General features: G+C 49.4%; 1 protein-coding gene across 8 annotated transcripts in view; it reads right to left on the reverse strand.

Moving 5' to 3' along the window:
* Positions 1 to 13,741: 13,741 nt before the first annotated feature.
* Positions 13,742 to 22,683, reverse strand: part of ZNF423 (zinc finger protein 423) — a 318,249-nt gene continuing 309,307 nt past the window's right edge. For all 8 annotated transcript variants that reach the window (XM_053582122.1, XM_053582127.1, XM_053582123.1 and 5 more), the window contains one exon: positions 13,742 to 14,438. In XM_053582122.1, the coding sequence (XP_053438097.1) occupies positions 14,409 to 14,438 (30 nt within the window). In that variant the 3' untranslated portion in view covers positions 13,742 to 14,408. The remainder of the gene's footprint in view (positions 14,439 to 22,683) is intronic.

The following is a 22,683-nucleotide window of genomic DNA, read 5'->3' on the forward strand; positions in this document are numbered from 1 at the left end:
AGTGCGTGTCTGTCTGCTGTGAGTCTATCCAGTGTGTGTCTGTCTACTGTGAGTCTATCCAGGGTGCCTGTCTGTCTGCTATGAGTCTATCCAGTGTGTGTCTGTCTACTGTGTGTCTATCATTGTGTGTCTGCCTGCTGTGAGTCTATCCAGAGTGCGAGTCTGTCTGCTGTGAGTCTATCCAGAGTGCGTGTCTGTCTGCTGTGAGTCTATCCAGAGTGCATGTCTGTCTGCTGTGAGTCTATACAGAGTGCGTGTCTGTCTGCTGTGAGTCTATCCAGAGTGCCTGTCTGTCTGGTGTATGTCTATCCGGAATGCATGTCTGTCTGCTGTGAGTCTATCCAGAGTGCGTGTCTGTCTGCTGTGCGTCTGTCCAGAGTGTGTGTCTGTCTGCTGTGTGTCTATCCAGAGTGCATGTCTGTCTGCTGTGAGTCTATCTGGTGTGTGTCTGTCTACTGTGTGTCTATCCGTTGTGTGCCTGTCTGCTGGGAGTCTATCCAGAGTGCGTGTCTGTCTACTGTGAGTCTATACAGTGTGTGTCTGTCTACTGTGTGTCTATCAGTGTGTGTCTGTCTGCTGTGAGTCTATCCAGACTGCATGTCTGTCTGCTGTGAGTCTATCCAGAGTGCGTGTCTGTCTGCTGTGAGTCTATCCAGACTGCGTGTCTGTCTGCTGTGAGTCTATCCAGAGTGTGAGTCTGTCTGCTGTGAGTCTATCCAGACTGCGTGTCTGTCTGCTGTGAGTCTATCCAGACTGCGTGTCTGTCTGCTGTGTGTCTATCCAGAGTGGGGGTGTGCCTGCTGTGTGTCTATCCAGACTGCGTATCTGTCTGCTGTGAGTCTATCCAGAGTGCGTGTCTGTCCGCTGTGAGTCTATCCAGACTGCGTATCTGTCTGCTGTGAGTCTATCCAGAGTGCGAGTCTGTCTGCTGTGAGTGTATCCAGACTGCGTGTCTGTCTGCTGTGAGTCTATCCAGAGTGCGAGTCTGTCTGCTGTGTGTCTATCCAGAGTGCGTGTCTGTCTACTCTGTGTGGCATGTGTGTCCCCATATGCTCTGTGCACCTCTCTGTTGTCTACGTGGTGTTTGTGTACCTCCATTGCCTGTGCAGCATGAGCAGATGTGTGTGCCTCTCACTGTCTGTAGGGTTCTTGGATGTGCATGTACATGTGTTGGGGGCCCCACATGATGCAGCTCTCGGCAATTTTGTGTATGTGTTTGTCTGTGTGTGTCTCTGTGTGTCTCCACATGTGTCTTTCTATCTTAATCATGGCTGCTAAAAGCAGTTTTGTCTCTAGTGATAAAAGATGCTTTCTAGGCCCTGTAGGCGTGGACTGGCTGAAACCCTTCCAGCATTCCTGGTTCTTCATCGTTAAGTCTGAAAGGGCCCTATTTGGGACTGCCAGGTCACCAAGTAAGTCCTGCTGGCTTCCTCATTTCCACAGGCCTGCCAAGGTCAGTGTGAGTCAGCGCCTTCTCTCACCCCCTCTCTCCTCCCCTCCTCATGGATTCTCCTTCAGCCAGGCCTAGACCTAGGTGGCCCTCTTTCTGGTCATGTTTTTCTGTGTACCTTTCTAGAATGTCACTTTGGATCCTGAAACTCCCCAACTGACTTCAGGCTCTGGAATCAGACCACCAAGGACTGATTGGCGTGTGACATTAATAAGGCAGTGAGCACCCCCTTCCTGCCCCACTATCTTTCCCTGCTGGGATGATATTAGAGGAAGCCAGTTAGAAGAAAGGTTTAAATAAGATCCAGAGTTTCAATACATAACATATAAAATGCAAAAGTTTCAAGAAAGGATCGGTTGCATACCAAAAACCAGGAAGATATCAAACAATAAAAAAGACAAGCAAGAGATACCAAAATGACAGAGATGTTAGCATTGATTAAGATTTTAAAGCAATATCATAAAAATGCTTTAACAAGCAATTACAAATCTGCTTGAAACAAAGGAAAAAGTAAAAATTATCAGCAAAGAAATAAAAGATGTCAAAACAATCTTAGAACTGGCAATTTTAGAATTATAAAATTCCATAACCAAATTTTTTTTTGCTGTTTTTGGCCAGGGCTGGGTTTGAACCTACCACCTCTGGCATATGGGGCCAGCGCCCTACTCCTTTGAGCCACAGACACCACCCCTATAACCAAAATTTTTAAAACTCAGTCAATAGGCTCAACAACAGAATAGAGGTGGGGGAGGAAAAAAATAGTGAATTAGAATAAAAATTATTCTAGAAATTATCTGATCTTAATAAAAAAGAACAAATAAACAGGTGAAAATTAAAAAGAACTTTAGGGACCTGGTGACAGTAACAAAAAAATCTAACAGTAGTGTCACAGGAGCATGGTAAAAGAGGAAGAAAGAGAGTAGAGCCAATATTAAAAAATATTGGCTAAACCCAATCCCAAATTTGGCAAAAGACATATACCTATAGATTCAAGAAACTGAATAAGCCTCAAACAGGATAAACCCCCCAAATTCCACACTTAAGACACATTATAATCAAATTTCTGATAAGTGAAGACAACAGAAAAGCCTTAAAAAGCAGCAGGAGAGAAACAACATCTTCCTTAGAAGGAAAAGACAATTCAAATGAGAGTGGATTTCTCATCAGAACATTTTTCATGTGCTGAAGAAAAAGAAAACTATCAATTCAAAATTTTATATCCAGTGAAAATATCCTTAGGAATTAAGGAGAAATCAAGATATTCTCAGAGGAAGGAAAAGTCAGAAAATCTGTGGCAAGGTAATTGTTTCAGAACGGATCTTCTGCTCTAAAAAAACGGCAAAGAGAAGTTCTCTAAACATAAAAGAAATGATAGGCTGGCACGGTGGCTCAACTTGTTCCTAGCACTCTGGGAGGCCAAGGTGGGTGGATTGTTTGAATTCATGAGTTCAAGACCAGCCTAAGCAAAAGCGAGACCCTGTATCTACTAAAAATAGAAAAACTGAGGCAAGACGATCACCTGAGCCAGAGTTGGAGGTTGCTGTGAGCTATGACACCATGGCACTCTACCCAGGGCAACAACTTGAGACTCTGTCTCAGAAAAAAAAGAAGAAAAGAAAGGAAAGGAAAAGAAATAATAAAAGAAGGAATCTTGGAACATGAGGAAGGAAAGAAGAACATAGCAAGCAAACATTGTGGGTAAATACAATAGTTTCCTTCTCCTCTTGAGTTTTCTAAATTATGCCTAATGGTTGAAGCAAAAAAAAAAAAAAAATACCACTGATGTGGTTCTGAATGTGTGTAGAAGATAATTTAAGACAATTTTAGGATGAGTTCATGAGCTTAATTGTCAGGTCACATATGATGACAGCTCTGATGGTAATTCCATAAAAAGAATTCCAAATTTGCTTTGAAAGGTGGCCTAGACACTGGCTTCAGTGCACAGTTTTCTAAGGGGAGTCCTTCACAAATGACTGTAGTGACAGTCAGCAGTGAGGTATGTAGCACTTTTTCTAGGATGAGTTCGAGAACTTAAATTGTCTGACCTCATATCTATGGCAATCACTAAAGAAGTTATACAAGGAGATATACTCAAAAAACACCATAAATAAACCAAAATGAAATTCTAAAAAAAAAATGTTCAAGGTAGGAAGAGAGAAAAAAGAAATCAGAGAAATGAAAGATATAACAAACAGAAAAGAAAAACTAAAATGGCAGACTTAAGCCTTAATACTGCATTAATGTAAATAGTCTAATTCAACAATAATTATTATTTAGACAGAGTCTTACTTTGTTGCCCTTGGTAGAGTGCTGAGATGTCATAGCTCACAGCAACCCCAAACTCTTTGGGCTTCAGTGATCCTCCTGCCTCAGCCTCCCAAGTAGCTGGGACTACAGGCACCAGCCAGAACAACTGGCTATTGTTAGAGACAGGGGTCTCACTCTTGCTCAGGCTGGTCTCAAACTCCTGGGCTCAGGCACTCACTCTACCCGCCTCAGCTTCCCAGAGTGCTAGGATTACAGGTGTGAGTTGTTAAGGCAACAATTAAAAGAGAGAGATTGGCAAAGTAGATGATCTAACTCTATACCATCTAGAAGAAGTGCACTTCAAATATAATGATATCAACAGGTTGAAAGTAAATGTATGAAAAAAGATACATTATGTAAACATTAATAAAAAAGAAACATAAGTGGTTTTATTAGTATGAAAGTAGACCAGAGCAAAGAAAATTACAGAGACAGAGAGGAATAATATATAATGATGATGAAGGGATCAACCACAAGAAGACATAGCAATTCTAAATGTGTATGCACCAAACAAAAGAGCTGCAAAACATTTAGCCTGCTAAAACAGAAAGGAACCGATATAGCCACAATTATATTTGCACATTACAAGAACCTTCTCTCAACAATTGAAAGAACAATTAGAAAACCAGCAAGACACTGAAGCATTGAACAATGCCATCAAGCAAGAGGATCTGATAGACATCTGTGAAACACTCCTCCCAACAACAGAAGACTACCCCATGAAACATATGCCACAATAGACCATACAATGAGCCACAAAACATAAATTTCACCAAACTCAAAAGAATTGAAATAGCAGAGTGTGTTCTCCAACTATAAAAAAAAATCAGACTAGAAATCAACCACAGAAAGATAACAGAAAAATCACCAAACACATCAAAATTAAATAACACACTGCTAAATAATCTCTGGGTCAAAGGGAAACCCCTCAGGCGATGTTTTTAAAAATACGTTGAACTTAACAAAAATGAAAATATATCAAAAATTCGAGGACACAGCCAAAGCAGTGTTGAGAGAGAAATTTATAGCATTAAGTTTATATATTAGAAAAGAAAGTCTTAAATCAATAATCTAAGCTTCTACCTCAACAACCTAGAAAGACAAATTAAATCCCAAGCAAGCAGAGGGGAAAAAAAATAAAGGGCAGAAATCAATGACATTGACAACAAAAAAGCAACAGAGAAAAATCATTGAAGAAAAGAGTTGGTTCTTTGAAAAAAAAAAAAATCAATAAAATTGAAGAACCTCTAAGAAGGCTGACAAAAAAAACCCACAAAGTTCCAATATCAGGAAGAAACCACCCATCTCACTACAGGGCCACAGACATCACAAGGAGAATAAGGGAATACTATGAACAACTCTACACACATAAATTTGACAAATTAGAGTAAATCACCCAATTCCTCAAAAAACACAGACTACCACCACCTACCCAATATGAAATAGATCATTTAGATGGCTTTTTACATGTATCTATTGAGGAAGTTGGATTCATAAGTGAAAAACTTCCTCATAAAAACGGCGCCTGTGGCTCAGTGAGTAGGGCACCGGCCCCATATGCCGAGGGTGGCGGGTTCAAACCCAGCCCCGGGCAAACTGCAACAAAAAAATAGCAGGGTGCTGTGGCGGGCACCTGTAGTCCCAGCTACTCAGGAGGCTGAGGCAGGAGGATCACTTAAGACCAGGAGTTGGAGGTTGCTGTGAGCTGTGTGAGGCCACGGCACTCTACCAAGGGCCATAAAGTGAGACTCTGTCTCTACAAAAAAAAAAAAAAAAGATCTGTGTGTTAACAAGAAGTGAAAGCGACAGAAAATTTACCAGGGAATGAAAAACAAGTCACAGGACAAGATACAGAGTAACACTTCTTGTGAAAGAAAAGCATAGAAATATACACAAATAAAGGCAAGTGCACAGACTACTTTTGGAAAGAAATGAGTCTGGACAGAATGGGTGTGTGCAAGAGAGCTGATTCATAATGATTTTTCCTTTATATCCTTCTAAGCAGTTTCAACCTCTTGTAACATTTAATAACTAATTTTTTAAACATCAACATGTTAATTTTAAACATCCGTGTGGTTTTCCTGGCCACTTAGCCCATGGTAGCACCAAATGCAAGAGCCCAGCCTCACGGAGAGGTCACCTGGTTTCCCATCTCAACTTTGCACCACTACCTGACAGGACACAGCTCCAGCTTCCCTCACTGTCAACCCAGAATCAAGGAAATGAGGAATAACTGGAAGTGTCCGGACTCTGAACTGAGCAAGCGGCACGTATGCATTGCACTGTGCTGGGTGCCGTGAAGAGCTGGGAGTGAAGGTATACTGGGGTGATTTCCTTAGCATAATCTCAGAGTTGATCTTTCCCCCAGCTTTCTATGAGGCTTTAAAAATCATCAGCTAGGGGGCGGTGCCTGTGGCTCAAAGGAGTAGGGCGCTGGCCCCATATGGCAGAGGTGGCGGTTTCAAACCCAGCCCTGGCCATAAACTGCAAAAAAAAATCATCAGCTAGGCTGCACTTGGTAGCTCACGCCTGTAATCTCAGCACTCTGGGAGGCCAAGGCAGGAGGATCACTCAAGTTCAGGAGTTCAAGAACAGCCTGAGCAAGAGTGAGATCCCATCTCGACTAAAAATAGAGAAAACTAGCCAGGCATTGTGGTCAGCATCTGTGGTCCCAGCTACTTGGGAGGTTAGGCAGGAGGATCACTTTAGTCCAAGAGTTTGAGGTTGCTGTGCACTATGATGCCAGGGCACTCTACCCATGGTGACAGAGTGAGACTGTCTCGAAAATAAATAAATAAATTGTAAGTATTAAATTAATTAAATTAATTAATTTAATTTATTTAAATAAATAGATAAAAACCATCAGCTAACGAAACCATCAGCTGTCCTGGGGTGCTCAGCGGAACACAAAGTGTTATCCAGTGCAACATGTGCTTGCCACCTCCCACTGCCCCGATTTTCAGAGTCAGAAGCCACCTCAGAGTTAGAAACCAGCAATCCCTCTGAGCCCCAGTCTCACAACCAGCAATCCCTCTGAGCCCCACCCTGGGTCCCCAGGCCTCCCAAGGAAGTCCCATATTCACAGGAGCCCCAAAGCCAAGATCAGCTCGGACAGCTTTGATTCAGTGCTCTCATTTCACAGATGAGGAATCTGAGGCGCAGAATATGAAAGAGTCACCTAGTGAAATGATAACAGAGTCACCTAGGGAAGTGATAACAGAGATGAGTGCAAAAAGCACGCAGTCAGGCCCTGACCCCTATGGCTGTTATGATCTAGTAGTGACCGTCCTGAGCTCTGGCATTCCCACTGCTGTTTCTGGGCTTATCAGTTTTGAATGAATAGCCAGATCATCCCTCTGAAGGTCAGGGATAGAAACTGGTTTCCATGTGGCTTCCTTCCTTGTGGGAGAGCCTCACTGGAATCTCTGAGCCCTCAGCGCACCTGCAGGAATGGGGCCTCACAATCCAGCTCTGGCTGCCTCAAGGGCTATGAGGTTAGAAAGAAAAACAAGACAAATCATCTGATAAGAGAAGCAGGAGTCCCCTCTCCTTCCACCCCTCCATCCCCCAACCCTCCCTCAGCCACACACCTGGATACCTCACTTCCAATCTGGGTTCCTCAGTCTCTGAAACTCAAGTGTCCTCATCCGCAAGATGGGCTGGTCGCACACTCCCCTCCCCAACTCGGTGCCCAATGTCAGTTTCTTCAAGCATTATTCTGCCCGGCCCTCCCAAACTGATGGCCCTGGGGCCCAGTGTAGCCCTCAGAAGTGTTTTCCTTGACAAACATGGATTTGTTTTTGTCTTGCTTTTAATTAAACTTTGAAGTAATTAACAGTACTAACAATTGGATGATTCACATCAATCCTGTACTTCCTTCTCTTGCAAATGTGAAAGATCTTGCAATCTGGGTCTGCATCTTCGCAGGGCAACAGGGGCCACTGTGGGTGGCAGCTACCCCGTCTCACAACCAGCATGTTCTCTCATTCCCTGGGCCTGCTCCTGTCGGCTGAGTACATGGCTCCTACTTTTGGTTCGCATTCACTCAACGAATATGCATTGAGCACCTACTAGGTGCAAGAGATGATTTCAAAGGGAGAGAAGAAAGGACACTCTGCCCTCCAGTCGATTCCACCAGAATCACCAGGGGGTGATGGGGTTGCTCATGGACAGGTGCAGTTCAAAAAACAATTTTCTATTTGGAAAATTTTAAAGAATCTTATTGCAATACTCCTAGGAGTAACCCATTCACTTATTCAACAAATATTTCTCGGGTGTCTGCTGTGCTCTGGTGCTGTTCTAGGTGCTGGGGATAGAGCAGAGATACAAAGAAAAATCTCTGCCCTCTTGGGAGTTGACCTTCTCCCAGGATTATCTCACTCCATCCTCACAGGAGCACAGTTGCGGCAGGAGAAGAAAAATCTCTATGTTCAGATGAGGAAACCCAAGTCCAGAGAGGCTGAATGAATGGCCTGAAGTCACACTGCTGCTGGCAGGACTGAACAGTGACCACAGATGCAGCAGCCCCCAGCCGCTTCTGAGCCAGTTATTCAAGGCAGAACACATGGGTGGGGGACCACACCACCAGTCAGGAAGGCAGCAGAGTTTGTAGATGTTTGGAGAGTGGCACAGACTCTGCAGAGTGTCCTGGAGACTCTGACATCCTGGAGACTCCTCAAGGGTTTGGGTGGGGGAGGGGAGGGCTAAGCAGGTGGCTGCAGGCCACGTGCCTCAGAACTGAGCATGCAGGCTGTGGTGGTCATCTCCTGGAGGCTCTCTCAGCCTGCCAGAGAATTATCAGACCCAGGAACTTGGCAGGCGTCTCTTCCCCGCCAGTGACCTTGACCCAGGCTGGGCTGGCCTCTTCCCCTCAGTGAGTCTTCCCAAGGTCGTAAAGAAAAGTCAGCCAAAGTCAGGCCCTGTGGGGTGGCAGGGCCTTTGCAAGGACCTTTGTTTTGTTTTCAGTTCTTTCTGGGCCTGGGGCTGGGTGGGCCCATAACTGGGCTTGGCGTTAAACTAGGAGCGGCCAGGGCAGGTGTAAATTATGCATAGCTATTTCTGGAAACTCAGATTTCTCAAGAGAGAGAAATTAATTTGCCTGTTTGGGCAAATAACATCAATTTTTTTCCCCCCGCTTAAGGTCATTTTGTTAAAATAAAATTGATTAACGTTCTCTTTAAAGTTTAAGTAGAAACTGCTCAAACATATTTTTATGCATAGAAGCACGGTTTGCGCCCTTCAGTAATTAATAACTCCACAAATAAGGGAACAGCACGCGGCTGGCAGCCGGCTCTCAGCCAGAGGCCCCCAGGTGGGCGGGGCCGGTGCCCAGTCGGGCCAATCGGGGCTCAGCGGAGGGAGGGGGCGGTCCAGTCCGCATCTCCATCCGGCCTGGGACTCCTGCTCTCCGGAGCTGTCTGGGCCTTGGCATGTCCTGGCTCAGCCCACCTGGAAGAAGTCTTTCCAGGAAAAGGCAGACCTGGATGGACAACACCTGGAATCAGTCACAGTGATGGGAGTATCCCGAGCTGACTAGAGGAGCTAGACTGCCAGTGCTGGAATCTCTGTGTTGGGCAAGTAGCCTCTCTTTGCCTTGGTGACCACATCTGCAAAAAAGGGATACCACTACCCACGTGATGCTGTTGTGGCATGGATTAGGAAAGTTAGCACAGATGCTTAGATGACGCCAGGCACACGCTGAATGATCAGGTAATGTTAACTAAAAGTCATTTCGGCTTCCCAGCTTTGTGAAGTAAGCTAGTTTTATTCTTCCCATTTTGCCAATGAAAACGCTGAGACTTAGAGAAGTTAACGGCCTTGCTTGAGGTCACACAACTAATAAACGGTAGAGCTGAGGTTTGAATCCCAATCTATCATAACCACAGATTTTAGGCTACGAGGTATCTTCACATACACGTTTATCTCTCCCTAGGCCTTTTAAATGGTCATTCATTTCTTTACCTTCATACTTAGTTTCTGTACGAATCCAGTAAGTATTGACTTGCTCCAGGTCCTATCAGTTGCTGGATGTACTGATATCTACTAATAGTGAAGCTCTGCCCTCAAAGATAAGAGACCTGTGGGGGGCGGTGGAGACAGTGCAACAAGCAGGCAGGTGACAGGACTGCACATGCTGACCCCTGGTCCAGCACAAGTTGGGCTGTGTGACAGTTGCTGTCCAATATGTTGTGAGTTGAAGTGCTTTGTGTCCCCCAAAAGAACAATAAATTGTTAGCGTGAGGCCCTTTCAGGTTCCCTTTCCCCCTGCCTGGTCGCTGACGACTCGGGTGGTGAAAGCCCTCTGGACATCCATGATGGCCGTGTAATATGAGGAAGAAATAAATCTTTGTTGTGTTAAGCCACTGAGAATCTGGGTCCTTTTGTTACTAGACCACAGTGAGACAAAGAGGTGTAAACATAGGTACTGTCCATACACGAGGGATAGACTTATGCACCGGGTATTATCATTTCTTATTATCAGAGCATTTTCCCAACTGCAGGGTCAGAGTAGGTCACCCGAAAGATGAACTGACTAAGCCAAGACTAGGGTGAAATGAGTGAGGCATTTGCTTTGGGCACAAAAGTTAAGCAACTGCCAAGAAAACAAAACAAACAAACAAACCCATCCTCAGACTAATGTTTTTTAAAATCAACATTAATGCAAAAAAAAAATCGTGATGAACAAGGGGTGGCACCTGTGGCTCAAAGGAGGAGGGCACCGGCTCCATATGCTGGAGGTGGTGGGTTCAAACCCAGCCCCAGCCAAAAACTGCAAAAAAGAAAAAAAATCGTGATGAACAAAATAGCACAATTTTAAATAAGGACAGGATCCAGTGCTGCCTCACTCGCTTTAATCCTAGCCCTAACTTCTAGGAAGGATAGGATAGGTGATCTTCCCCTTCCTCTCTCCAAAGTAACACGTGATCAGCTAAATATCGGTTACTTTATTAAGGAATAAGAAGGAGAACCTGCAGCTTTTCCTGTACAATACAATGTCATTTTATTCATAATTACCATCATTATTTTTGTTATAATAAAAACAATAATGGAGGCAGACACCCAAGACTGGAAGACAGGATACTCAAGTCATAGTCCCAATTCTGTCCTAAATAGTGTGATCATGAACAAGAGTTTGAACTTCTCTGGGATTATTTTAAAATACCTACAATTGAAACCTGTAGCACCCTCTCAGGCAGCGGTTCTCAACGCGACCCACAGGGCCATGGCATTAGGAAGGTTGGGAACCACTGCTTTAAGGATACTTCCAGTTTATTTCCAACTGAGGGCTTTTGCATTTGCTTTGTCCTCTTTCTGCTGCTCTTTGACTGTCTATCTCTCTTCATTCTGAGGGTCTCAAGTCGCTTCCTTAGCAAGGCCTTGTCCCTATTGCTCAGAGTCTCTGGATTTCCCATCATCACACTTGTGACCGTGCTGCTGTGTATTCATTGGCTTGCTTTAGATGGCTGCTCTGTGACTGCAAGTTCCCTGAGGACAGGGGCCACATCCACCTGTTCATTTTTTTATCCCCTGGGCCTTGAGCAGGGCCTGGCCCCCAGGAGCAGCTCAGTGGATAGATACCTGCTGGATAGATGAGCACATGAACAAGAATATTGAAGTTTTGGCCCTATTTACTAAATGTGTGTAGGTGTAGGTCCCATGCCTAGAAACATGCGTATTAGGAGGGAATAAAAACAGATTGTGAGTTAAATATTAAACAACTGTGAGTTTTGAAGGAGCATTCTCTGTGGCTGGGGAACTTGAGAAGACTCTCCCCATGGCAGCTTCTCCACTGAGACCAAAAGCTTTCCCACCTGCTTCTGAAAACTCTGGGCAGGTACTCAATGACAGGGACCTGTAGCCTATGAGTCCTAGTCCCTTTCCTAGCCTGGACTCAATTGTGCCATGCAGAGCCACTGGAAGCTAACAATTTGTACATCTAAACACAGCAACCGCACCTCAGGCTGCCACTCACCAATGCCTTACCACTCACCAATGCCACATCCAGAGGATGAGTAGCTGAGCCCTCACGCCCTCCTGCAGGGGGCTTGGCTTCATCATCAATGACCATGGCTCTTTCTCTTTCTCTGCACATAGCCCTTGGACAGACATCACTTCCTCTAAGCATCCCAGGGACTCTCTGAAGCCCTTTGGAGCTGAAAGGCAAAATGGTTCATCCTGATGGTTCAAATCCAGATGGTTCCCGTGGAAGGGGGTAGAGGAGTCCCGGAGGCACAGGTTTATAATACTACACTACTCGCCCCCCCAGTATTGCCTGATGGGAAAGAACACCAATCCCAGCAAGCCTCGGGGGCCCCTGCCAGCCCCCACCCCACATGCAGTCAGGAGGGCCCTCAGCTGAAGCAGCAGGGCAGAGCTGGCTGGAGAACAATGGGCCAGGGCGAGGGGGCATTGTGGGGTTCCCTGGCTGCCTTGTCACTGCCATAAACCTCATTACATTGTAGTCCCCTAGGCTGCCTCTCTTCTTACCCAAGGCATCAGCCGGCTTCGCTGCTGATTCCCACACGGTGTGAAAGCTCTTAAACCCCCCGCTGTATTTTTAATGGGGGCAGTGACTAATTTAGCCCTACGCCACCAACCGTCAAATCAAATCTTCTATTGGTACTTACTGAGGGCTCACCTAGGCTCCATGGGGTTGGGGATAAATCTGGAGCTGGAGCAGGCCCTGAGATGGAGAGGCAGCGGGCCTTGGGACAGTCTCAGTGCTATCTGGGAGGTAGGCCTGGCTGCAGACCTGTGAAAACCTAACCCTGTCCCAGCCCACAGCTGTGCAACTTTGGGGGAACACTGATGCCTATGCTGAGATCTTCTTCTAAAACAGCCAACCTCCAGTGAGCTGAAAATTGGGAGTTCACCACCTTCAGCTTTCAGAGGCAAGAGCCCAATGCAGGCAGGTGTAAAATGCTTTTGAAAAACTGAAAGCCCCACCCATGTGAGAACATGACATGAGGTGGCAGAAAGGGTAACTCTTACAGGTCACCAGAAGCCCCTTGATATGGGAGTCTTCTAGACGATGATGGGTATCCATAATTTGAATTACTCCAAATTCCACGCCCATGACTTAGTATTACATTATAATTAGGTGCAATCTGTCTGCCTGTTTCATTTCCGCTCTGCAGAGGGTAATAACCCATTTCCTTGCCCCTTGTGAAAAGTTAGCAAGGAAGGGCTTCCCCGTGCAGGCTCTGGCCTCTGATTGGCAAGTCAGCCCAGCATCAGTATGATGGAGGTTGGGAGGAGACAGGAGGAGAGCCAGAGACCAAGCCGCTGGGGGCGGGGGGTGGGAGGGCCTAGGAGTAGGTGGGTCCTAGAGCAAGTGGCTCCTGAAACTTTGCACCCTGGGCTCTGGCCTGTCTCACTCTGGTCCTTGGCCCGAGCTACCAGTTGCAGTGCTCACATGCCTGGCTGATCTCTGTGACTGGGGACCTGCTACTTCTGCCTGGAGCCCTCTGCCATCCCCAGGCCTGGATCTCACAGCGCTGGGGAGCTGCCACTGGTTCCTGCTACCTCTCCATACCTTGGCCACAAAGAGAACCCAAGTCCCACCCGGAGTCCTGTCATGGTAAGGACCAGGCACTTGCCCGCCTGCATCTAGCACAAAAGAGTCATCCCAGAGAGGAAAAGCAGGGACAGGTCACGGATAAATATGAGTCCTCAACCTGCTGCAAGGCCTTGGCAAAGCTGCCCTTACCCTTGGGCCTCAGTTTCCCCATTCACGAATGAGGCGATCAAGATATTTTCTCATGATGAGCTCTTCTACTTTGAGTTCTGTGACCACTGCCAGCTCATCCAGTCTATGTGCATTAGGTTACTACACTTCTTTCCTGAGGGAAGCAGGATCAGTTGTGTGCAAGTCCCCCACAGGCCTGTGGGAGCCCACCAGAACTCACCCAGGAACACACCTCATAAGAGGTGACAGCTCCCCACGTGGCCCTGGGCTGGGAAGGAGAGAACCAGGCAGCCGGGTGCTAATCGCATGGATTCCCTTTATTGAACTGTACTAGTTACTGCAGTCAGATTAAGTCACATTTAAAAGCAGACCATCCAGTTGCACTGAAACCGATTATATTCATTACATAGTTTTAATCACTGTCCGGTGAACTGGCAAATCCAATCAAAGCATTAGTCTTTAATTAAAAAATTAAAAGGAAATATTCAGACAATAGCCAAGCAATCACATCACGATGCACAATTACCTAGAATTGCAATTAAAAAGTAGTTAACCGAAGGGGGGAAAGAAAAACAAGAAAGAAAAAAAAAAAAAAAGAAGCAAAGGAAAAAAAATCACACTAATTCTTTTTTAAAAACTATCAATATAATACATGAAGAAACAAAGGACAATAGCCTTAAAAAGCAGGTTTCTCTAACTCTAGAAATGTAGTCTGTGGCAGGAAACCCTAAAAGCACACTAGCTGTAGCAGGACAATAAAAAATACTGAGCATGGAATACTTTTAATCTCTGCCATTAATATTCATTTCCAGCTGCTTATAATAGCAGCGCCTCATGGCCAAATCATTAGAGTTTTACATCTGGGTTGCAAATGACACTTTGATTGGATGTAATGTTCAAATGGCCCTCCCCACGGCGTCTCGGGCAAGCCTTCAGCGGAGAGGTGTCCTGTCGAGCGGTCCCTCACTGCGCGTGCTGGCTCATGGTGTGGTTCTGCAAAGGCAAGAAAGGAGATACACATGAGGGGAGAAGAATGGGGAGCGTGCCCGTCCTTCCCACTCGTGCGTCTACGCCGAGAGCCGCAGAAAAGCGTCGCGATTATTACAAAACAAAATGCAACAAGGAAAAAGTGCTCCAGGGACCCAGCTGCTAAGACGCCACGCTGATGTGGGGCTCCGGGCTCAGTTCCTGCGGCTGCCAACCTGGACTCCCCGGATGCTGTGTTTTTGTTTTTGAGACCAATCCAGTCTTACCGCGGGACTAGCTAGGTGGAGGAAAAGGGGAAATGCAGGGGAGGGGGCAGGAACTAGAACCATCCCTGCCCACCTCTCCATCTCCCTTTCACTCTGAGGAGGAGGAGGAGAAAGCTCTGCCTCTGACCGCACGGGCTGTCCCACAGCCCCTCCCGGGCCTCCCCGTAGCTGCTAGAGACGCCAGATGCGCCGAGCAGCGCTCCGGCCAAGAAACACCTGACAAGGCATAGACGTGCCTGGGCCTTGGGTGGCTGGATGCCTGAGGCCACCGCAGGGGACCAGTCACCCGGCAGGAAGGGCACTGGGAGGAGCCTCCCAGTCGGTCACATGACAGTGCTCCTGCCAGAAAGAGGGACTTGGTGCCGTTTGGCCAGATCTACCGAGGAAACCAGGGCCCGAGTGGGACCCTGGGGCCAGATGCCTCCCTCTCACCACGGCCCCTGGCACTTCCTCCCTCCTGCCCGGCAGAGAGGGCCAGCAGTGTTGATCAATTTCACAGGAGCCAGCAGCCTGGGGCTGGCGGTGGCATTCGGTGTCTGAGAGCCCAAGTCTTTTTGTTTCTTTTCAGTGGTTTGTGTTCTACATTCAGACCAATTTCATCAGAGCCTCAGGTGGTGCTCCACCTCATGACACCTGGAAAAAGGAAGCAAAGTCCAGCAGAGGCAGAAGGATCCAGTTTGAGGTGGCACCCTGGACCAGCCTGGTTTGGCTGCTGTGGGGACTAGGACCGCCAGTCTTGCGAGTGATTTTTCTTGAACCGCGGCATGCAGCTCTGCCGCTGACCGCCAGGGGTCAGACGAAGTGCTGCGTCTATCCTGAGCTTCGGCCCAGCCGCAAGGGCGACCGGATGGTGCCCAGGGTGAGGTGGGGCCACGCCTGCTTCCAGGAACAGGGCCCGGTGGCAGCCCCTTCACAGCTGCGGCCTCCGTGGTGATGTCACCAACACCTCCAGCAAGCTCACCAGCAAGGAGAGGCAGCCCCCAGTGCCCCATCCTCAAGGGAGCAGATGCCACTGAAACCCCCAGCACAGAGTAGCAGCCACTGCTGTCCTCCCCCGGGGAGCATGACCCGGCCTTGGCAGGCATGTGTGCTCTCTGCTGTGCACACAGGGATAGCTCTTTCAATCATCACAGCCGCCTTACAAGGTGAAAATATTGAGGTTCAGGGAGGCTAAATTGCTGACCCAAGGTCACCCAGTCTCATAACTCGAAGGGCTGAACCCGGCAACTGGCATCAAGAGAGCCAGGGCGCTGCATCTGGTGGGCTCTGATCCTTGGATCGCCTGCCCTCCACCTCAGACATAAACCCCGACTCTGCCAGCCTTGCCCAGCAACTCGGTCAGGGGTGTCATGGACCCAGACACATGAGGCAGGTTGTCTGAGGCCACAGATGGGACTCGGGCAGTGTCCATGGGACTGGCACCCTCCAGCCAGGCATCCTTCCCAGTGCCAAGGCAGGGACACAGTCAGTCCTTGGGGGGAGCTGAACCCACTCCACACAGCCGTCCTGCTTCTAGTGCCAAGCCTCTGACTCAGCGCCTGCCTCCTCACCCCTTTCCGCCCTCCCAGTCAAGCTGCTCCCCAGTCCTCTGGGCACGTGGCTCTCTCCCTGCCACCCATCCAGGCCCCTCCAGCTCACCTCCTACACACCTCTGTGGGCAAGACCAGCGCCCCCTGCTGGGCTGCATGCAGGGTAGCATGGTGTCTTGGCCCCACAGCAGCCAAACCAGGAGTGGGCATGCTCTGTACCGATAGACTCCTGGGCTTCCCATGCCCTGGCAGTGACCTGGCAAGCACAGCTCTCACAGGTCTCATTCCCTCACCCTGCCAAAGACCAGTCACACGCCCCTGCTGTCTGGGCATGGCCAGGCCCTTCTGTATTTGTGCGTGGAGGAGGAAGAGGAGGGACATTAGATGTGGACAGCTCTTTTCCTGTTTCCAAATGATGCTTCCTAGGGCCCCACACAAAGTAGATACTCAGACAATATGTGTGAAGGAATCGACAGAAGGAAAAATGAATGAATAAATGAAGGGGTAAGATGTGGATATGTGGACAGGGGAGAGGGCATTCCGAGTTTGTCAAATACCACAGACAAAGGTGTGGAGGCTGGAATAGTATGGCAGATTTGGGCAGCAATGTGGGAATCCCAGCATAGAGGTGACACAGAGGCTGGCGGGCCTGTGGGCTCGGACAGTGGAGGCCCTGAGTGCCCACACCTGTGGACTTTGCTGCAAAGGCTACAGAAAACCAGAGATGATGTTGGATCTTCTGAAGATTCCTGTGGATGACCCACTATCAATATGACCCACAAGGAAAGGAAATGTGACAAGGTCTACGTGGGAGGCAAGATCGGCGCTGGCTCACTCAGGGGCTGTTAGCAGAGGAATCTTGAGGCAGGAACCTACGCTTAGGACCACATGCTAGGAAAACACAAGAACAAACGCCACTTCTCGGTAAAGAGCAGTAGTGAGTCTTCTCACCTAAGGAGCTATAGCAGGTTGTTATTAGGTTAGATTGAAGAAAGGACTTCCTTAAGAAAGGTCTGAGACAAAAAGATAAAACTTCTTTCCCTGAATTATTGTTACAGGAACAAAAGCCCAGGATGTCACGGCAGACGGAAATGTTAAAACTTGACGTCCCAAGGGGTGCAGCCACCAGACCTCACTCAACACTGTTATTCTATATTATTAAGAACCTGCTGTATGCTCTGGGTCAGGCCCAGGGAGGTACAGGGAGGGCCCAACCCTCCAGGGGCCTGATGTTGGGGGAGAGACACACAGACACCCAAATGTTTGTGGGATTAATGGTGCAGATGGCCGCTCAGCTAGGGTCAGACCACCCCATATGTGTGGGTTGGGGGGAGGTGTGGGTAGCCCAGGTGCTTGGCCGAGGAGCGCATCAGCTCCTTCACAAGCCAAGGGCAGTCTCGCCAAGGGCAAAGGGGGTGGCGGGGACCCCTGTCGCTAGGACTCACCAATCACCCAACACCTGTGTCCTCGGCTGCACTGGTGAGCCACCGCAACCAGCACAGTTCAATAACCTAAAAGGGTCCATGGCTCCTTCCCCCATGGCTAGGAGCTATGGCTGGAAGGTCTTCCTAGAGTTCTTTCCGCCCGCCATGGCTCTCACAAGGGCATTCTGCCTCAATGTCTAGTTCTCTGTTTATGCCTGTGCTATATTTAGCCCCTTCAGAGAAGGAAGAAAATCGTTTTTTAAAGACACAACCTACCCCATAGATGAACACTTCTCAGCACCATAAAGGCTCGGAGTGGGGGGCAGGGAAGGCCTAAAGTTTGCCAGGGCAAACTGGGGGGGTGGGTCTGGCATCCACTTGGGCTGTGCCACCTGCCAGGGAGACACAGGTGTGGGACAGAGGAGCAGGTGAGAAAGATAAAACAATGGTTTGCGGCCTTGATCCATCCACTGGCAGCTCGTGCACGCTCTCGGATGGAGGTTTCTGGTACAGCCTGTTTTAGGAGCCTCTGCCTGGGGGACGCAAATTAGTGATGGGGTGGCCTGGGAGCTGGCACAGAAATCTGCCTGCTGCCAGCCTCAGGGGCAGGCCTAGCTGGGGTCCTAGCAAGACCCACACAAGGAGCCCTCCCTGCTCCCTGCAGAAGTTGTCATCAGAGCACTCAGGAACTGGTTCCCCATCATACCCCTGGCTCCCAGAGGGAAAGAAAGCCAGCCTTCGTTTAGATGCTGTTCACTCATTCATTTGTTCTTATGGAATCCCTGATGAGTGGTGGCCCTTACGCTTGTCACCAGGAACTTCACAGCAAAATGATACTGATCCCGAATCCAATTCAGGGTAACGTTTTGAGCATAGAAGGAGCAGGGCTAGGTGTCTGGAGCCTGGTGGCTGGACTTTCCTCAAAGCACACACCTGAACAGGCCAGTGGACTTCTGGTCAGGTCCACGTCTGGTGTCACCAGCGCCAGGAGGGAGCCCTGTCCCAGCCCACCTCCGTGCTCCACGAGCACCAAGCACCCCTCCCTGGCCTGCAGCCCATGACCATTTCTCGAGCTCTTGGCTTCACCCTGTCCCTTGGCCTGGTGCATGGTCTTCCTTTGATACCCACTGCCACACTGTCAAGAGGGAGAGACCAGAGGTGCTCAAACGTGCTGGCTGCCCGGTGGTGTGGAGCACGGAGAGGTCCGTGCACATCCTGGGATGTGCGGGCAGGGCCGGAGAGGGTTTCTCTGCACTGTAGGCCACTCTAGGGTGTTATTAGCTGCCTCCTGTATTCCACTTACTCTGATCACAGAATGTCTGTCAAATCCCAGCACCTTGCCTGGCCCTTGGCAAGAACCCCCCTGGTGCCAGCCGCTGCCCAGGGTGATCACAAGGCAGGCAGTAAGCTCAAGTCCTGGGTTTGAATCTGGATTTACCACATACTAGCTATGTGGCCTGGAGCAAGCGATCTGACCTCTGGGTTTTGGAGGTGGTTAATAACACAGTCCCTGGGGTCTGTGACAGGCGTCCTGACCAGTCTGGTGTTCTGTGACAGAGAGACTGTTGTCTCCCGGCTGGGACTCTGGGACCAAACATGGTTGAGGTGTACAGTGGGGATCTGGTAAAGTTTTAATGGACCTCTTTCCCCATGTGTCCCAAGTGCCGGTGAGGTCTCAGAAATGCTCCTGGGATGGCCCACCTTGGATGGCCCTGCCCCAGGGGCAGCCGGACAATGAACCCACCCTTATCACCCCTACCCACACCACCCTGGCTAACCTCTGGACCCACCTTTGGGAACAGAATAGTGTATGTGGTGAGGAGGGGACCTCAGGGAGATGTGGTGGGGAATGCGGGAGGTGTGCACCCAACCACACATTCATTCACTTCTTCCACAGACATTCTGAGTCCCTGCTTGTCATGTCCTAAGCTGGGCACTGGGCACACAGGGGCTGACGGCTCCACAGTGAGAGCAGACGCAGACCCTGAAGACCCTACAGAGGCATGAAAAGTCAGCCCTGGAAGCCAAGCCCTGGGCATGGCCCCAGTCCCTATGGCATACGAGAGCATAAGGCCACTTAGTGTCACCCACCCAGGACACCCCACCCACCCTGCTTTCCCAGATACCCAGAACAACACCCCACTCAGGACACCCAAGGATACCCCAGCCACCCTGCTTTCCCAGACACCCAGGACACCCTAGCCAGCTCTCCCAGCCCCACTTGCAGAGCCAGCCGGCCTTCACCTTGCCCCACACATCACCAACTCTGGTTTCCAGATGGGAAAGAGGCTGTGGCCGATCCTCCTTCTCCACACTGCCCCCCAGCAGGCTCCAGCCACAGTGGGTCTCACATGGCTATCTGTATGACAAACTCTCTCCCGGGATAAGAACCAAGTCTCAGAACCTGCCTTGGCCATGGAGAGAATCTTTTCCCAGGGGAAATTGTGGCTGTGTCCTAGTAAGTGGGGGGCAGTAGGGCGCTGCTGTTTGCTCACTTAGCAAGCAAGGTACCAGCTCTGCGCTGTGGGCACCAGTGAGGCACATCCTGGCCTCCCACAAGCTTCAAGGGTAGATTTCACATAAAGGGTGGAAAGGGGACATCTGATTGGGAGATGGCGCAGGAAGAAGTTGGCCTTCTAGCCGCCCTTCCAGGACAGTTGGGGTCGGGATTTTCACTGGTTGTCCAGGGAGAATGAACCACCAAGATGACAGCATGAATACTACTGATAATGGCCATGGCTAACATGGCCATTCTCAACATTTCACTTCTATGAACCTATTAACCCTCACGACCCCCCCATGAGTTAAATACTATTATCATCCCTATTTTACAGATGAGAAAACCGAGGCACAGAGAGGTTCAGGTCCTGCAGCTGGTAAGGGCAGTGCTAGGTGTGCACTGGCAGCCGCCTGCAGAGCCCACTCTCTGCCGCGGCACCACTCTGCCTGTGAAATGTGAAAAGTGCAGCATATGTTGGGGGAACAATGAATAATTCAGTTTGGCATAGGTGCAGGGCTTGTGCCATGGAGACGAGCCTGGAAAGGAAGGAGGGGGCCTTATTGATGAGGCTCCTTGATGCCAGACGAGGCAGCTTGCCCTTAAATCTGGGCCATGGGGAGCCATTGAAGGTATTTGAGCTGTGGAGTTACACAAGAGGCAAGACAGGGAGAAGCTCACTCCTCCAGCCAAAAAGGGGTATCGGCAGGGCCTTCCTGCCTGCACTGCCCTCTGCTCTCTCCTCCAGCCCCCACTCACCCCCCTGCCCCCCAGCCCCCACACCCTTTGCATTTGTCCCTTTGGGGAAGGCACAGGTGCAGGCAGCCCTCCGCCGCCCTTATCTGCTGTGGATCACCTGGGCAGCCCCTCTCTGCTTGTGAGCACTTATTTTTAGAAGTGTTTGACAATCGTCCAAGGGTCTAAGACGAACAGATGGCCTGTCTTAAAGGCTCGTATGTTCGCTAGTTTGCACTTCTGACAAACGGTAAGCGTACTCGAGAGCACGCCATAAACAGCACTGAATGAATGCTCAGAACACAATTTAGCTAATGCACGTCATTAAAATTAGGAGTGAGTGATGGCCAAGGTTCCCTCTAAATGCCTGCTGGGTGACACAGGGCCCAGGCTGTGATGGGCTGCACCCACATCCCCATGCACCCTACACAGCAGGCCAGCATCACCCCCTTTGCTGACAAGGTGTGCCTATGTGGAAGTGACCCCCATCCTCAGCATCATAATGAAGCTGGTGACATCCCAGCCCGGGACAAAGCCCTGGAATGTCCTGTAAGGCAGAAGGAGAGCGCCAAGGGCTTGCACAAGGTTTCCCTGTCCGTGGCTCTGTGGCTCCTAGACAGTGAGACAGCCTGTCGTCTGCCACTCCAGAGCAGCGGGAAGTGAGTGTCACACTGCTCAGGGAAGTGTTTTGGGTGAGAGCTTGATTCATCCGGAATGTCTGGCCTAGACAGAGATTCCAACTTCTAGGAGGAAGGGGTGGGTTTGGGGTGGGGAACAGGGGGTCTTCTCCTTTCTCACAGAACCAAGAGCAAAAGCAGCTTCAGGACGGGAGAGTTACCTGGGGAACATTCAAGGGAGAACCATATCCAAGCAGCCTGTGACTGAGACTCCTTCCGTTAGAGGCTCCTTCCAAGGGGCTGACTGGACCAGGTTCCCCCTCCCTCTCTGCACCTCTCTTGCCAGCAGCACCCAGGATACAAAAGACCAAAGCAGGTGGCCCGGTCAACAGTCAATTCCAGGAGCAGGAAACATCTTCCCTTGCATGAAAACATGGGAGAAAATACTGTGTGTGTATGGGGGGAAGCCCAATAAACTCCCAAGGGGGCAGGTTCTATGCTGCTGTGCTTTGGAAATAAAACCCACCAGAGAATAGATTACTAGGAAGGAACCAAAACCTTCTATTAGGAGCCCAGCCTATAAACAGGCTCCCACTCAGAGTCACCCAACAAAACAAGGGAACTAATAATACCTGCCCCCAGGGAGGGCAACCCCAGGGAGCTGTGCTGCAGCATGCAGATAGGCCGTCAGACGGTTCGTGAGCAGAGTCACCGGGGAGTGGTGAGACTTCAGACAGCCCCCGCACAAGGAAAAATGAGTTTTATGGCTGTTGTCACAAGCAAAGGAAGATGAAATGTTTCCGTTGCTGCTTATGGATCTGTCTTCTTTGGTAACAGGCCATACCTGATCCGAGGCCTGAGACAGTCTGGAGTGCTGCTGCTGCTGTTTCTCCAAAGAGGGGTTGTAGGCACCAGTGGCTAAGCCCCCATGAGGACAAGGTACCCTGAATAGCCTCAGATCGAAATGAACTTGCGGTCCCCAGGCACGCCATTGCTGGCACCCTCGATTCTCCTGGGTAGGACACTGCTCTGGTCTTGTCAACCTTGCTGGCCACCGTGACATCCACTCCACCTACACCAGCCTGCCTAGAATCAGGCGCCCCGGGGACAATTCATTTCAAATAGGAATAATGACATGGGCCCTTGCCCTCAAAGAGCCTGAGCCAGACCCTAAGAGACAGGA

This window comes from Nycticebus coucang, chromosome 2, assembly GCF_027406575.1.
Source record: "Nycticebus coucang isolate mNycCou1 chromosome 2, mNycCou1.pri, whole genome shotgun sequence".
Lineage (NCBI taxonomy): Eukaryota > Metazoa > Chordata > Mammalia > Primates > Lorisidae > Nycticebus > Nycticebus coucang.